The sequence below is a fragment of the Plectrocnemia conspersa genome, unplaced genomic scaffold (assembly GCF_051122295.1).
Source record: "Plectrocnemia conspersa isolate PC_06_02 unplaced genomic scaffold, ASM5112229v1 ptg000007l, whole genome shotgun sequence".
Lineage (NCBI taxonomy): Eukaryota > Metazoa > Arthropoda > Insecta > Trichoptera > Polycentropodidae > Plectrocnemia > Plectrocnemia conspersa.
Genome location: NW_028277171.1, coordinates 6,425,935 through 6,443,524, shown reverse-complemented (window position 1 = coordinate 6,443,524; position 17,590 = coordinate 6,425,935). Strand labels below are relative to the sequence as shown.

General features: G+C 32.4%; 2 protein-coding genes and 2 pseudogenes across 5 annotated transcripts in view; 3 read left to right on the top strand and 1 right to left on the bottom strand.

The window, feature by feature from the left end:
- Flo2 (flotillin-2) overlaps positions 1-17,590 on the bottom strand; it is a 211,947-nt gene that overhangs the window by 33,688 nt on the left and 160,669 nt on the right. The gene's annotated exons all lie outside the window — the stretch shown is intronic.
- On the top strand, positions 1,326-3,646 carry LOC148233751 (glucose dehydrogenase [FAD, quinone] pseudogene; annotated as a pseudogene). The gene is made up of 3 exons (XR_015810280.1): positions 1,326-2,837; positions 2,902-3,132; positions 3,195-3,646. The product of XR_015810280.1 is annotated as a glucose dehydrogenase [FAD, quinone] pseudogene (transcript).
- On the top strand, positions 6,807-13,120 carry LOC148233750 (glucose dehydrogenase [FAD, quinone]-like). Of its 2 annotated transcripts, none has more exons than XM_088189066.1 (5): positions 6,807-6,936; positions 7,010-7,135; positions 7,213-7,352; positions 7,423-7,556; positions 10,913-13,120. In XM_088189066.1, exons 3-5 carry the CDS (start codon positions 7,217-7,219, stop codon positions 12,482-12,484), a joined length of 1,842 nt encoding a protein of 613 aa, XP_088045192.1. In that variant the 5' UTR covers positions 6,807-6,936; positions 7,010-7,135; positions 7,213-7,216; the 3' UTR covers positions 12,485-13,120. The 2 variants fall into 2 exon arrangements, with proteins under 2 accessions (XP_088045192.1, XP_088045193.1); XM_088189067.1 differs by having other exon boundaries at positions 6,807-6,920; positions 10,913-12,689.
- Positions 13,260-15,933, top strand: LOC148233749 (glucose dehydrogenase [FAD, quinone] pseudogene; annotated as a pseudogene). Its single transcript, XR_015810293.1, has one exon. The product of XR_015810293.1 is annotated as a glucose dehydrogenase [FAD, quinone] pseudogene (transcript).

The window sequence follows — 17,590 nt, the reverse complement described above, 5'->3', positions numbered from 1 at the left end:
ACATACAAAAAATAAAAAAAGCGGAACATTGCCTTCAAAAGCACATACTTTCTAGGTAGTACTTTCACAATAAACATTATTATTCAAAGGGACAGATTATGGTTTTTTGACGCGGCTCCGATTGTGTTAAAATTTGTTTGCAAATTATTGTTGACTTTATTTATTCTTGAATGTTTCATCGTTTTTCATGTCATTTCAGTAAAATCATATCGGAATACATTTTCACCAGTATTTTTACCAGTCGAAATATAAATTATCTGGCAGGTGCTAGTATTATACAAATATATGATTTCAACTTTTCTTTATGTAGTAATATATATATTTACATAGTACTGATCTTTATTTATTTACATCCGATGTATAGATGTTACAGTGAATGTGTATTTTTTGGTAAAAATATATTTTCACCAGTAGATATATATTTCTACTAGCGAAAATATAATTTAACTGCTACTCTAAAATGTCTATGAAGCTCAATTTGACAATTGCGAAACGTCCATTTGCTGTTCAAACCCAAACCTAACCTTATTAAGTTATTATATTAGTAATTTACATTGGTATGATACATTTACATTTCCTATAATAACACAAATTTTTACTGAATTAAAAGTAAAATATATTTGACACTCAAGCAATCACCTATATTCAGAATTTTCGTGGGCGTATTAATATTGGGGTCTTTGTATTTAAATTATTTGTAGATTAAGCCGTCGAACCAGAGTGTCGAATGCTCTTTCTATGTCTTGTATTATTAATCATATATATATTTTATTTTATAATAAAATTGAAAATATGCTAGTAAATAAATATATTTATTATATTTTTAAAACATGACATACAAAGACGAACGACATCTTTTTTAATGGTTCTAAACCTGACTAAAAGTTATAGTTGATAAAACATTAAAAAAATATATAGGAATTCTAAATATAGTGGTACAGGAAATCAATGAATAATTTTACCATTTAATTAGCAGTTATTGCTATGATAATAATAATAATAATTAATAACTGGTTTTTATTTTAATAATAAATATAACGTACATAACAATTTATTTATTGCGTTTTATCGCTGCCTTGTTGTTTGCATAATTTAATAGCTTCATAGAATTCGTACGCAATGTAACAACAACCCTAAAAATGTAAAGTTGCACAGATTGTGATCGTTAATTATCTGCTGTCGAATGTTTTTTGAATGAATTATTTTTACATTGTCTATTGCTAAATCATAGCGGTACTTTATAATATGTCATTGCAACATTAGTGCATTGTGTTCAGTGGTCGGTCAACTATCCCCGGGAGCAGTGTTTAATTAAATATTATAAGATGGATTATCAAGTGTATCTTCCTGGATTATTGTCCAGCGCCAGGATAATGTTATCTCTATTGCCTGGATTCGGATTTTTAATGGCGTTACATTACGCTATTATGGATCACAGACCAGACATCGTAGATTCGAAGCATAGAGTACAAGACGCTAAGTATCTCCTTCCTGTCTACGACTTTATAGTGATCGGCGGTGGATCCGCTGGAGCTGTGATGGCCAGCAGACTATCTGAAAACCCAGACTGGAAAGTGTTGCTCCTAGAAGCAGGAGGAGACGAGCACACTTTGGGAGATGTGCCGATGATGCTGCCCGGACTGATGCTTTCGCAGGTAGATTGGAAGTTCACCACTGTGCCCGATACGAGATTTTGTCAGGCAATGAAGGATGGAATTTGCAACTGGCCCAGGGGGAAATCTCTGGGAGGTTCGAGCGCCATCAACGCCATGCTATACGTGAGAGGAAACAAGAAGGATTACGACTATTGGGAAGAGCTGGGTAATCCGGGATGGAGCTATGAGCATGTGCTGCCGTATTTTAAGAAGTCAGAAGACATGAGGATACCCGAGTACAAATATGATCCGTACCACGGCACCGGCGGGTATTTGTCGGTCGAGCATTACAGATACAGACAGCCGATTTGGAAACATTTCATGAAAGCAGCTGTAGAGCTAGGATACGATATAACCGATATAAACGGAAAATATCAAACTGGTTTCTTCGTTCCGCACGGTACGCTCAGAAATGGACTGAGATGTAGTACGGCAAAAGCGTTTTTAAGGCCAGCTTCAAAGAGAAAAAATCTCCACGTGAGCTTGCATTCTTACGTAGAAAAAATACTAATAGACGAATACACAAAGCATGCATACGGAGTCAGATACAGCAAAGATGGCGTTGCTCGTGAAGTATTCGCTTCGAAAGAAATAATCCTATCGGCTGGCGCCATTCAAAGTCCACAACTGTTGATGTTGTCCGGAATAGGCGATTACAAGCATCTCGAAGAAAAACATATCAAAACGATAGTTCACCTTCCGGGGGTTGGACAAAACATGCAAGACCACGTAGCCATGGGAGGCAATCCTTATTTTTACGAAGCAGGGTATGGTAAAAATTTAGGTTTGAATATAGGAAACGTCTTCAACCAAGATGCAATACATCGATTCGCAAAGCACCATGAGGGGCCTCTGTACAATTTACCTGAATGCGAATTGATGGGTTTCGTGAATACGAAGTACGCGAATTACTCGGACGATTATCCAGACATACAGCTGTTTGTGGGAGCGTTCGCTGATAACACGGACGGAGGACTCTTCAGTAAGAGAGACATGAGACTCAAAGACGATACGTACGCCAAACTATACGAAAACGTCTTATATAAACCGTCATATCAGATAATGCCGCTGTTACTTCGCCCCAAGAGCAGAGGGTACATCGCTTTATACAGCAACGACCCTCAGAGGAAACCACTTATTTATCCGAACTACTTCGATCATCCTGACGATATAAAAGTTTTGGTAAGATCATTATTAAATTTAACATCTAAAATGCAAAACATATGTATATATTTTTACAATACAGATAGAAGGAGCTAAAGTTGGACATGCGTTCTCGCAGACTCCGGTGATGCGTAAGTTAAAAACCAGATTGCTTCATAGAAAAACTCCCGGCTGCGAGGACTATACATTTTTATCCGACGAACATTTGATGTGCCATGCTCGGCACCACACCCTGACCATATACCACCCTGTGGGAACTTGCAAAATGGGACCATATTACGATAAGAACGCGGTAGTTAATCCTAGATTACAGGTATGGAAATTTCCGGTATAATTACATAATTTACGCAGTGATTAAAAACATTGTTGTTATAGGTGTACGGAGTTCAAGGACTACGAGTAGTAGACGCCAGCATAATGCCGCTCATTGTGAGTGGAAATACGAACGCACCTACTATAATGATAGCCGAAAAGGCATCAGATTACATCAAGGAAGACTGGATAGGAGGATTGAAATTCGTAGTGCCGTCCGTACACATGGAAAAACATCCCTTAGAAAACACGAAAGGGACTTACACGATGACGTATCACAACAACGAAGCGCATCCCCAACAACTAGAATTGGTTAATCATAATCGGGAACCACATAATATATTTAATCAAAATTTTGAGGAGCTAGAAACAAATCAACAATTATAAAATGCATGATAATAATGCGATGATCAATAATCCAAATATTTTAATTAAAGCCTAAAGAGTATTAAGAGTTAGTAGTGAATCAATCAATGACTAAAACTAAAAGTATCAGTGCATGTTTGTATGTTATACATATTAAGTATACATAATATTAAAATTAATATATATTGAAATTATTATAAAAAAAATATATTTACGCATTATTAATATGATTAAAAATGTATACAGGGTTTTAAAATAAATAAAAACCACATTACTGTTTGTTATTTAATTAAATTTTCGCAATTTCTTTAAAGCTCTTTAACGTTTATTTAACTCTAATTGAAAGCTGTCTGGTATCTCTAATTGTATGTGTACTATTGACATAATATCAACAACATTAATACAATTAATTTCTAAAATTCTACTAATGCTATATATAATATAATACACGAATCGGTTTTGTTATGCAACAATGTCATTAAACACTCATTCATATCTAACTTCAGATGAGATCGTGTTTTGCAGTTATTATTGGACAAAAAACATCCATAGTTGTGACTAATATACAACGGATGTTTTTTGTCCAACCATACGGATATACAAAAAAAATCCTCTATATATGTACATCTGTGACTTGATACGAGAACAAGCAATGACATAAACATTAACTGAAGGTGTTTGTTAATGATATTCTTTTAAAAAAAGTTTAATAATGATATTTTTGGTGCTGAAATTTTCCAGACACTGATTATTCCGGACCAAAAAATATTTTTAATACCATATAAAAAATAATTAAGATAAACATTTAGATTTTTAAATTTTTAACTACGGAGTTCAATGTAGCAATAAATTTGAAATAAAACAAATCAGTGTTTTTACTTTGTAAAAAACTTTTTATCAGTTTTTAAAAATATCCGTTGCATTTTTATTTACATTTTTAACTAGTTGACGTAAAAACGGTCAATTAAATGATAAATAAAAATTGATTGAGACTTTTTGGTGGTGGCCTTTATGAAAATGAATGGCAAATTTCATAAAAGTAACGTAAAACTATGTAGTAATGAAAATATGCCATTTAGGCAGGATAATTTTATTATATTATATGTCACTACTATTATGTTCTATAAAGATACTTTTGAACGGATTTAGTTAAAAATAGTTTTCGATAAGTGTAAAAATACTAAGGACGAACTCGAGATTGTCGTTTTTTTGCGCTTTTTCACGAAGTAAAAATATTGATTCATTAGATTGAATTCAGGTTGATGTTAAAAATTCAACAATTGATTTTTTTAATAAATATTTTTTTCCTTATGTACATTTATCAATTGTACCCTTTGTTTTCCGGAATAAATCTTCTCACAGTTACGTTATTTTTAACATGCATGACCATATCAACTAATAGTCAATAAACAAAATAATGTAGAAAAGACACACTGTAATTGCCGAAATTCCAGAAATTATTCATATTTCCGTGTTGATATTGTGCAGTACGTCGAGTATTAAAGTAATAGATTTTGACCATACCGAATTGTAGTCTTTTCGGCAACGAAAATAATTAAAATGAAAATTTATGCTGATTGAAAGTTTGAATTATTTTTTACTGGAAAGAAAACCAGCATAATTTTCGTCGATATTAACTATTTTTTCCTATTATTTTTTAATGCTCTTTTTGTAAAACTTGCTGGTTTTGAATTGAAGTAGCTAATTAGGCGATTGTCTACATTTTGTGGGGTCTTATTCTTAAAACCTCGCGTTAATTTACTGTGACCAAAATGAGCATTCAACAACAAGGAAGCAAGACAATAGCGTAAAAGATAGACCACACACAAAAGTCCTCGTTACGACCAGAAAAATTAAAAGTGTTCTTACTGTAAATATTCTTCGTCATTGAAAGAATATTTCTTTGTCGCGAAACGGTTACGGATATAATAAATCACCGGATCCACAAGATTCCCGTTGCAGTATACGACCTTGGACAATGCCCATCACGCAGGTGTATGCCCACTAGGACTCTCAAACTTTAAAATTTGTATCTCTTAAGGAGTACACTTATGATAATCATAAAACATACAATATGATAATTTAAAGGAGCAAAGACTGTCGGATACAGTTTATCGCATTCGTGCGTTATCATAGTAAAAAATTACTCATTTTTGGTTAACTAAAATTATTCTTTTTCTTAGGTTTAGCCCTATAATTGTTGACAACACACTTTTACAGTAACTGTTTCACCTAGTTTTATTAATTCAAAGTGTCTTGATACATTTATTGCTTTTTTATAAAACATAAAATTGAGTGTATGAACCTAAGTTCATTATTTAAACTACATTATTCACTTTTTTATAACTTAATAGCATAGTACACGAAAACATATTTGAATAGTTGAAAATAACGATCATATAGAAACTCTATATTCATAACTAAGTTCATTTTAGGTAATTATAAAACAAATAAGCACTGCTGAATGTCAATTTTATATGGTTATAGATACTGTAGAGCAAATGATTTATAAACAGAGAAGTTTTGATGTATTTTTTTTATAAAATATGATGTTATATAATATTTTTATATGACACTTAAAATATCATAGTTTAGAATTAATTACCATATTTATTACATAAGCTGCCATTATTTATAAAATATGTGAATAGAATAGACATTTCATTAGATATCTTTACTGTAAACGTTAAAAAGGCAAAATTTATTAAATATTTTCTCCTATCAATTTATGTTATAAAACAACTACTAGTCTGTGTTACCACCTAGTCGGTGAATTGCGTTCAGTGTTAACTGCTTTGAATGAACTGTTCTTTTGTAGAATCAGGTTTGTTCCATTTTAATAACATATATAGGAAGTTTTATTGAAAAACGTATTAAATCTGCCCGATATTAGATGAAATATTTTTTAAAACATTTTTATTATAATCGCATTTACCGGTGTCTGACTTCATATATACATATAGTATATGCATGGTTTTAGATACATATTTTTTAATGTGGTTTCTTCATGTAAAATATATTTTTAACTAAAACAAGTTCACTTTATATGTTTTTGGATAAAGTGATAGTGAATGACTGTTGATTTAAAATATTAACATTGCTTGTTTTTACAAGCATTATAAAATATTGTATTAAAGTACAGTCGGTTTCTGAATATATAATGCAATCAAAGGATACAATTATAAAATATATTATGCAAGTAAGAGCAGCATGATTTTTATCAGTTTACAAAGTCAATGAATACGATAACCTTCTCTGTACAAATACGACCGTTTGATTCTATTTTTATATGTTAATCAAATAATGACCACAGTCGAGTTTAATTCACTGAGACGTTACGACGGATTTCATATATAATAGTATATGGTGCATAAGTCATGTCTTACATTACTTATTAGCAATCAAAAATAGATTAGTTAAAAAGTAAATAGGATCATTGGTATATATAGTACAGTATTGAATATCAATTAAAGCAAAGTTGCAACAATAATGTACTTATCACACTGTTGCAGACTGTTATTTTTCATTTTGATCTCCAAATAAATATGTCGCTGCCTTTAAACGTTATATAAACAAATTAAATACATGTTTGTGGTAAACAGTGAATAAAAATAGCGCCAGAGAATCGAGATAAAATCGTGAGTCTTTCTCTAAATCGTCTCACATACAATAAAACGCAAAGTTGTACAGTGTAGTATTTTTTTTAATACTGCAGCAAAATGAACGTTTCTTGTGAAACGACCGGCCCGTTAGGAAATTTACTGACTGCGAGTATACAAATGCTCATGTTGGCGAATTGTGCCCTCAAAGACACAAATTGGCCACAAGACAGAACTGACGAGCTGCTGCAAAATGGTAAGTATGCACCTTTAAATATGCAATGATTAACACACCTAACTTATCAATGCGGTTATATTATCAATAGGATTTCCGGACTATGATTTCATAGTGGTGGGCTCGGGATCGGCTGGATCGGTGGTGGCTAGTCGATTGTCAGAAATTGAAAATTGGAAGGTGCTTTTAGTGGAAGCTGGAAATGACCCGTCGACTGATAGTGAAGTACGTGGAATCTTTCACAATTTAAAGTAATATAATCATAAATGTCTAATGCCATAATTGTGTATTTCGCGAGAACGTGCAAAAATTACAAAATTAAATTAAGTAATCAATAGTGTATGAAGTGGAGTTTTAAAGTGAAAAAGGCTGCAGTACCTTATATATTTAAAAATTATATTATATTTGAGAAGAATCAAGTATTCTTATAGATGTCTCTTTTATAGAAAAAAGTATATCATAACTAATAATAAATTGTATGTGAATGCTTTATTTTTTTAATTTAAAAAAAATATTGATACAATTTTAAAAAGGTAGATTAGAACTAAAATTATACAGCTATTTAATTAATGTTAAATTAAATTAACTGCTTCTAAAATCTAGCACTATTTGAAGTTACACAAAATAATTATAAGAGAAAAAGCAAATTGATACGTCGAAATGATTAGTTTTTAGACACACTAGTTTTTTCAATATTATTAGTAATTAACGCCAATCAAATCAACATTTGTTAATATTAGGCACTGTTTATATCAGCAGTAGCAATAAATCTCCACGATGAATTGTTTGTTTGTTGTTTTTTTAGTTAAAAAATCTGTAACCATTTCAATTCACAATCAACTAAACCGGAAATTCAATATTTTTATACAGCTCAGAATCAGAACTGCTTATACTCTTCAATATATTTGTCATTTTCTCTTATAATTTCGATTCTGTTTTTTAAGATCTATTTCCCAATCATAACACAAATATGGCAATAAATTATAGTAAATGTATTCAACTAAGATCATCATTGATTATGTCAGTTTCAGGCCCCGGTACTTTCGCTTGCTCGCGTGTTAAGTAATGAGAGTGAGTGAGAGATAAGAGAATGCGGACCGCATGCCCTTATCTCTCACTCACTCTCGTCACTTAAAACGCGAGCGAGCGAAAGGTAAAGTTTCTCACCGCACGCGCTTAGTCAGTATATGTGGTTCAGATTTCATCTCATTAATATAGAAATAACTTTAAAATAAGTTATGTAATATTTTCAAGTGTTTGCACATATATATTTTTAATAAAATTTTTATTTTTTGCAGCCTCTTACTTTAACATTAGGAAGTTTTCAAAAATGCTAGTTACTTAACAATGAAAACTTACAATAATGGCGATTTTGCGAATTTGAATGAACATATTCATATGGTAAAAATGTCGGCTTTTTTGTTTTTTGCAAAACCGAAAAAACTATGTATATGTCAGTATTTTTTTAGAATTGTTTTATTGTCTCGATCTTCAAAGCCGCTCTATTTCCATTTTCTGGAGTATTGCTTTCCCCGGGTTACTGCCGCCAGGCGCGTAAGGTTAGATATATTCTATTTCGCTCGCTCGTGTGTTAAGTGATGAGAGTGAGTGAGAGATAAGGGCGTACGTTACATGCGTTCCGCACGCTCACTTCTTCTCTCTTAGCACGCGTAGTATAAAAATAATTATTTTGAATATGTGTAATAAAAAGTGAATTTTGCTTTATTTAAAAAAAAATCTTCGACAGCAATCGTAATAATAGCTTAAGATCTCAAGTTAATTAGCAGATATAATTAAACTTTAAAACATTATTTGTTTTTGTATTTTATAAAGTTTTGTTTAAAGTTTAAAATTGGTTATAAACTAAAACTTTAAATTTAATTAAAGATAGATATGTTTTAATTTGTATTAAACTATTCAAAAAAAAAAAATATTTAAAAATGAATTAAAGTTTGTTGGCTTTTTTTGTATGTCGTTATTGTTTTAAGGGATTAATAATAATATAACTCTTGCAAAATGACAGAAGTTTTTCTTATCATTAAAATTTTAGAGAGAACCCAGAATTGCACAATAACCACGCAGACTTTCGAAAAACAAAACATAATTTAACCCTTTTTTTCATAATATTTAAAACACGTCAATAAAAAAACTATTATTTACTACATCGAATAAGCATTGTTTGCAATTATTGGACAGTCGCTTAACGCGGAGCCTTAAAACAAGATTTCACAAATGATGGAGTTAGATTATAATACAATTTTCTCTCAATTAGCCTCATCTCCTATTCAATAAAATACATTTTTTTAAATATGTGACATCCGGTCTAATCATCTAACCAATCACTGGCTATCAATCAACAGACTCCTAACGTACGTTTGTGGAAAATCATATATTTTATAATAATATTTTTGGGCATTAAACTGGCTGTAAAAATCACATCACTCAGCTACAAATCTTGAAAATTTATTAAAATCTAAGTTCGCACTATAACTTGTTTTGAATCGTTTTTTAACTAAATTACAGCTGTGCACATGATGTTATTTAAGCAACAAGTTACGTAATGTGATTTTTTATATTTTACCAATTTAGCAACAAGGTGTAATGAATAGTAACATAATCGAAAGACTCGATAGATCTAAAGGCTGATAAAAACATAATCCTAACATGACGGTGCTCTAAATATGTATAATATTGATAATAATAAAAAATACTCTATGTAATATGTGCATACAAACACGTATAACGTTTAAAAATGATGTAAATCAGGTTGATTAATCCATTATCAGTCCGCGTTATTAAATTCAAAATGTTATCAATTTGTGTCGCATAATCAAATCAAAACATTGTTTTTGAAAGATTTTTAAAAATAGCATTACAACGTTGAATTTAACCTAGTATTTGACGATTATATATCTATTGCCCGTATCGCGCTGCTTTCTAATAATAGTTTTCTAGAACACTACCACATATTTTATTTCAGAATACAAAACATATTCAATATTTTGTATTATTATCAATGGTCTATGTTTAAGTGATGCACAATAAGAACCTTAATAAAAGAAAAATAAGTATATGTTAAGGACATATTATTTTACTAATGTAAACAGCAACTGAATACCTAGTTAGATTAGTGACAAGTAGCATCACAGATAACGAATTATTTAATACAATACATAAATATAAAGCAAATACATAATTTATCAACAACACACATGATAACACATATTTGAACAATCAAAACCACTAACGTTTGTTCCTTTAAACTTAATGCTGACTTTGACCTATGAATTATAATAAATTACCAAATGATTTTAAAATTCATCAAGTACTGAAGTGTACTTCAGTAAATTAAAGCAGCATTATCAGTTGGAATTCATAAAAAAAATATTTGACTTACTATTTATGGAATCATTGTAAATGTTAATTAAAACGATTATAATGTATCACAACAATAATTGGCATGACTCATATATGTATTTCAAAATGGAAGTAAAGGCAATCTGACCTTCGAGTTGTCGTAACGGTTCGATTTTACTTGGCAACGAAATGAAAAATATTGATTCGATTATGTTGTTTTACAGATCCCAGGATTGTTCCCGAAAATTGTGGGCACACAGATGGATTGGTTTTATAATGCCAAACCGGATCCAAATCTGTTCCAGGGCATGCAGGACAAAAAATGTTTCTACCCCAGGGGTAAAGCTTTGGGTGGATCGGGCGCTATAAATGCTATGCTCTACGTGCGAGGGACTAGAAAGGACTTCGACGATTGGGAAGCTGCAGGCAATCCCGGTTGGGGTTATAGCAGCGTTTTAAGATACTTCAAAAAAAGTGAAAACTTAGTAGACAGAAAGATCAAGCAGTCAATAACGTCTGCATATCACGGCGAAGGTGGTTATATGAACATAGACAAGTACAGGTTCAACCATCCATATGCTAAAATAATCAAGAATGCCGGAAAAGAACTCAACTACAACTATTACGATGATGTCAATGCGGATGATAAGGTCGGAATTTTTAGGATACAGGGTACGCTGAAGGATGGCATAAGGCACTCGAGCGCCAAAGCGTTTTTGCAACCGGCCAAAGACAGGTCGAATCTCCACGTTATCAAAGATGCTTTAGCGACGAGGATTATCTTTGACGACAGCCAAACGGCAAACGGTGTTGAGGTCAAGTTGAAAAACGGAGAGATTAGAAAAATCAGAACGACGAAAGAGGTCATACTATCAGCAGGCGCTGTCAACTCCCCTCAACTGCTGATGTTATCTGGAATAGGTCCAAAGAAACACTTGGTCGAAATGGGCATTGAAGTTATAGCTGATTTACCCGTAGGAGAAAATCTACAAGATCACCACACCACTTCCGTGTATTTTACTGGAGCCGGCGATGAGAGACTAACTTTCAATCTTCCAACAATCGTGAACGATTTTTTACAATTCCGGAAAGGACTACTATCTTACGTACCCGACATAAATGGATTCATCAATACGAATCTTGACCGTACCGGTAATCCCGACATACAACTGATGTTTCATTTCTTAAGTGATCCAAAATCGAAAGGAATGGGCGGCTTATCTAAGTTTAGCGTTCAATTACTTGAAAGTTATCAAAAGCTATATGCGGAGAAAGACTTGATCGATACGTTAGTAGTTTTGCTTAAGCCAAAGTCTAGAGGTAAGATCCTTTTGAATACGACCAACCCGGAAGATGCTCCCGTGATAGATTTAAACTATTTTAAAAACGAAGAAGATCGCGAGACGTTGCTGAAGGGTATAAATGAAGTTATGAAGTTAGAAAAAACGAACGCGTTCCAGAAAAAGCAGTTTAAATTGGATCAAATCGAACTACCTCAATGCGATATGTATATGTTTAGAAGTCGCGATTATTGGAAGTGTTTATCTAAGCACACAACTTACACACTATATCATCCTGTAGGAACTGTGAAAATGGGTAAAGTGACAGATCAAACAGCTGTGGTAGACACCAGACTAAAGGTTCACGGTGTCAAAGGTTTACGGGTTATAGACGCCAGTATCATGCCAGAAATAACCAGCGGTAACACAAATGCTCCGACGATCATGATTGGAGAAAAAGGATCCGATATGATCAAAGAGGATTGGTCTGTTTTGAATATTAAGACCGAATTGTAGAATGAGATATATTTAACAAGCAAAGGTCAAAACTTTATACAACAAACCGAGGTCACTACATCCGAACACTGAACGCAAATGAAAATCTACTATAATAAAAAAAAATACTAGTTCAACTATGTACAAAATGTGTAAATACATATTTATCAATTTATTTATTGTAAAGATTTATTAAAAGCTTAGTAATGAAAACTTATAATCATAATGACGATTTTGCGAATTTGTATGAACATATTTATATGGTAAAAAGATCGGCCAGTTAAGCCAACACAGATACGATCCTTTTTGTTAATATATTTCAAGAGTAAAGTTTAAAGTTCAAATTAATTTTTAAATCAAAATGAAGTGTCTTCAAGTGTTGACAATGAAACAGAACGTCACATTCACGTTTTTCTAGTAAATTATTCACTTCATAAACTGCATAGTTTTATTAGGAAGGCATAAATAACAGTCATGCTTTAAATCAACTCAGTTTTGTTCAACTAGCATATATTCAAAAATTAACTGTCGAAATTATAAGAAAAAACTAACTTAGATTTTAAAATAATATTCTTGCGAATATGTGACAGATAAATATTTCTTTACAGTGTACGTATAGTATAAGCAATTAATAATAATATAACTCTTGCAAAATAACGGTGGTTTTCTTTAGTATTTGAAATTGACAAAGAACCCAGAATTGCACAATAGCCACGCAGACTTACGAAAAAGAAAACATAATTTAACCCTTTTTTCATAATATTTAAAACTCGTCAATAAAAAAAACTATTATTTATTACATCGAATAAGCATTGTTTGCAATTATTGGACGGTCGCTTAACGCGGGGCATTAAAACAATATTTCACAAATGATGATTCAGAGGTGGAGTTAGATTATAATACAATTTGCTCTTAATTAGCCTCATCTCATATTCAATCAAATACATTTCTTTTAAATATGTGACATCCGGTCTAATCTTCTAACCAATCACTGGCTATCAATCAACGAACTCCTAACGGACGTTTGCGGAAAATTATATATTTTATAATCATATTTTTGGGCATTAAACTGGCTGTAAAAATCACATCACTCAGCTACAAATCTTTAAAATTTACTAAAATCTAAGTCCGCACTATAACTTGTTTTGAATCGTTTTTTTTTAACTAAATTACAGCTGTGCACATGATGTTATTTAAGCAACAAGTTACGTAAAGTGATTTTTTATACTTGACCAATTTAGCAACCAGGTGTAATGAATAATAACATAATCGAAAGACTGATAGTTCTAAAGGCTGATAAAAACATAATCCTAACATGACGGTGCTCTAAATATGTATAATAATGATAATAATAAAAAATACTCTATGTAATACGTGCATAAACTTAATTTAATATGCTGACTTTGACCTATGAATTATAATAAATTACCAAATGATTTTAAAATTCATCAAGTACTGAAGTGTACTTCAGTAAATTAAAGCAGCATTATCAGTTGGAATTCATAAAAAAAATATTTGACTTACTATATATGGAATCATTGTAAATGTTAATTAAACCGATTATAATGTATTACAACAATAATTGGCATGACTCATATATGTATTTCAAATTGGAAGTAAAGGAAATCTGACCTTCGAGTTGTCGTAACGGTTCGATTTTACTTGGCAACGAAATGAAAAATATTGATTCGATTATGTTGTTTTACAGATCCCAGGATTGTTCCCGAAAATTGTGGGCACACAGATGGATTGGTTTTATAATGCCAAACCGGATCCAAATCTGTTCCAGGGCATGCAGGACAAAAAATGTTTCTACCCCAGGGGTAAAGCTTTGGGTGGATCGGGCGCTATAAATGCTATGCTCTACGTGCGAGGGACTAGAAAGGACTTCGACGATTGGGAAGCTGCAGGCAATCCCGGTTGGGGTTATAGCAGCGTTTTAAGATACTTCAAAAAAAGTGAAAACTTAGTAGACAGAAAGATCAAGCAGTCAATAACGTCTGCATATCACGGCGAAGGTGGTTATATGAACATAGACAAGTACAGGTTCAACCATCCATATGCTAAAATAATCAAGAATGCCGGAAAAGAACTCAACTACAACTATTACGATGATGTCAATGCGGATGATAAGGTCGGAATTTTTAGGATACAGGGTACGCTGAAGGATGGCATAAGGCACTCGAGCGCCAAAGCGTTTTTGCAACCGGCCAAAGACAGGTCGAATCTCCACGTTATCAAAGATGCTTTAGCGACGAGGATTATCTTTGACGATAGCAAAACGGCAAACGGTGTCGAGGTCAAGTTGAAAAACGGAGAGATTAGAAAAATCAGAACGACGAAAGAGGTCATACTATCATCAGGGGCTGTCAACTCCCCTCAACTGCTGATGTTATCTGGAATAGGTCCACAGAAACACTTGGTCGAAATGAGCATTGAAGTTATAGCTGATTTACCCGTAGGAGAAAATCTACAAGATCATCACATCACTTCCGTGTATTTTACTGGAGCCGGCGATAAGAGACTAACTTTCAATCTTCCAACAGTAGTGAACGATTTTTTACAATTCCGGAAAGGACTACTATCTTACGTGCCCGATATAAATGCATTCATTAATACAAATCTTGACCGTACCGGTGATCCCGACATTCAACTGATGTTTAATTTCTTAAGTGATCCTAAATCGAAAGGAATAGGCGGCTTATCTAAGTTTAGCGTTCAATTACTTGAAAGTTATCAAAAGCTATATGCGAAGAAAGACTTGATCGATACGTTAGTAGTTTTGCTTAAGCCAAAGTCTAGAGGTAAGATCCTTTTGAATACGACCAACCCGGAAGAAGCTCCCGTGATAGATTTAAAATATTTTGAAAACGAAAAAGATCGCGAGACGTTGCTGAAGGGTATAAATGAAGTTATGAAGTTAGAGAAAACGAACGCGTTCCAGAAAAAGCATTTTAAATTGGATCAAATCGAACTACCTCAATGCGATATGTATATGTTTAGAAGTCGCGATTATTGGAAGTGTTTATCTAAGCACACAACTTACACACTATATCATCCTGTAGGAACTGTGAAAATGGGTAAAGTGACAGATCAAACAGCTGTGGTAGACGCCAGACTAAAGGTTCACGGTGTCAAAGGTTTACGGGTTATAGACGCCAGTATCATGCCAGAAATAACCAGCGGTAACACAAATGCTCCGACGATCATGATTGGAGAAAAAGGATCCGATATGATTAAAGAGGATTGGTCTGTTTTGAATGGAGACCGAATTGTAGAATGAGATATATTTAACAAGCAAAGATCAAAACTTTATACAACAAACCGAGGTCACTACATCCGAACACCGAACGGAAATAAAAATCTACTATAATAAAAAAAAATATTAGTTCTACTATGTACAAAATGTGTAAATACATATTTATAAATTTATGTATTGTAAAGATTTATTAAAACCATTTGTTGACTTTTATGATTTATTTACAGTATAAAGTAAGTTTTGCTTTTATAAATATTGTTAAACGAAGTCTTCCATTTAATACATATTATATTTATAAAGAGTTATTTAATCGTAATTAATTAATAATATATTAATAAAGATTCTATCTAAGCATATGTACGTTTTAGTATTTGATTTTAATTTTTAAATAAAGAACAATTTTTTAACACAAGTACATTTTAAAATCTAATAAGAATCAAAACAATATTAAAAATATTAATACGGAAATAAAAAGACAAAAAATAATAAAAGGTAGACCCCCCAATAACACGGTAAATTGGGGACGTGCTATTTGGACGCCCGTTACTTTAGGAAAGATATCTCACAACACGCGCCTGATTCATACGTACGTATTGCAAAAAAAGTATTTTCTAGTCCCCCAGCTACACGCACCCAAATGGCACGCCCCAATTTACCGTGCTATTGGGGGGTTTACTATACATATGTATGCATGTATATAACTAAAATATAGAACTGAATTATGTTTACAAAAAAAAAACATTATTTATCCACGCTATTTAAAAAACACAAAATTAATTTTATCACACTACATTTAAACTCTATATTATAAAGTACTTTTTAAAATTGCTTAGGGGCGGTGTCGACAATCCGGTAATGTTCGGTGACTTTCGGTTACAAGTTTTAATCATGGGCCACATTCAGTATTTAGTTTTATTTACTGAGCCGCAGTAATTAAGAGGATATGAGTTTTTTAATCAACTAGTTTACGGGGGCGTAGCCCTAGGGGTGGTTGACCTCGCAGCCAATGAGACGCTTTGGTGAATCCTATAAGATTGTTTATTAAGTTATAATTACAATGTTGACTATAGACGATTACGGCGTGACGTGTATTGCGATGATGGTGTGCAGGTGAGGATGTCTCAGTTTTGTCACAAAAGGGAGAAGTCATTTGGTCCGATGAATCCAACTTAGAGGTAATTTTAAACTAATATTGGTAGATATAAATAAATATTTGAGACTTAATTTGTTATAAAATTTCTTAAGCAATATTTTTTTAAGATAAACATACTTTTTCAATATATTTTTATGTTTTTGAGACACTTGGTGTAGCTGATTGCGTAGTACTCAAAGTCAAATATTGTGGCGGAAGTGTTATGGTCTAGGGTTGTATGACAGCAGCAGAGGTAGGAAACCTGTACACTTGCGATGGTAGTATGAATAGTGACATTTATATTTTAATGTTGGAATCCACTTTAATGAATTTTTACAGGAAAATATTTATAAGCACAGATCACGCTACCATCCGATTCCAGCAAGACAACGCTCCGGTGTCATATTTCACGAAAAAAAGTTTGACGCTTTTAGAATGGCCTGCACAATCACCAGACTTAAATTCTATACAGCATTTATGAGCAAAATTAAAACAAAGGTTGCCCAACACAATTGCAAATTCAATATTGAGCTGCGAGAAAAATTTCTGATGGAATGGAGAAAATTGTCTCCATCCACAGTCATTAATTTATATTATGCCAAAAGAGGTTGTAGCTGTAATAAAACCCATGGGCGGGCCTACTAAATAATAAAAATAAGCTTTAAATAAACACTTTAAACAACCTCGATCGGTTTTTTATTTATATTTTTACGATTTTTTAAGATAAAACACATTT

Bases quoted from the DNA above. Each gene is read 5' to 3' on its own strand.
- LOC148233750 (XM_088189066.1), top strand. From the start codon at position 7,217: ATGAACGTTTCTTGTGAAACGACCGGCCCGTTAGGAAATTTACTGACT. The intron at 7,353-7,422 runs GTAAGTATGCAC...TATTATCAATAG, and splicing joins TGACGAGCTGCTGCAAAATG to GATTTCCGGACTATGATTTC. The intron at 7,557-10,912 runs GTACGTGGAATC...GTTGTTTTACAG, and splicing joins ACCCGTCGACTGATAGTGAA to ATCCCAGGATTGTTCCCGAA.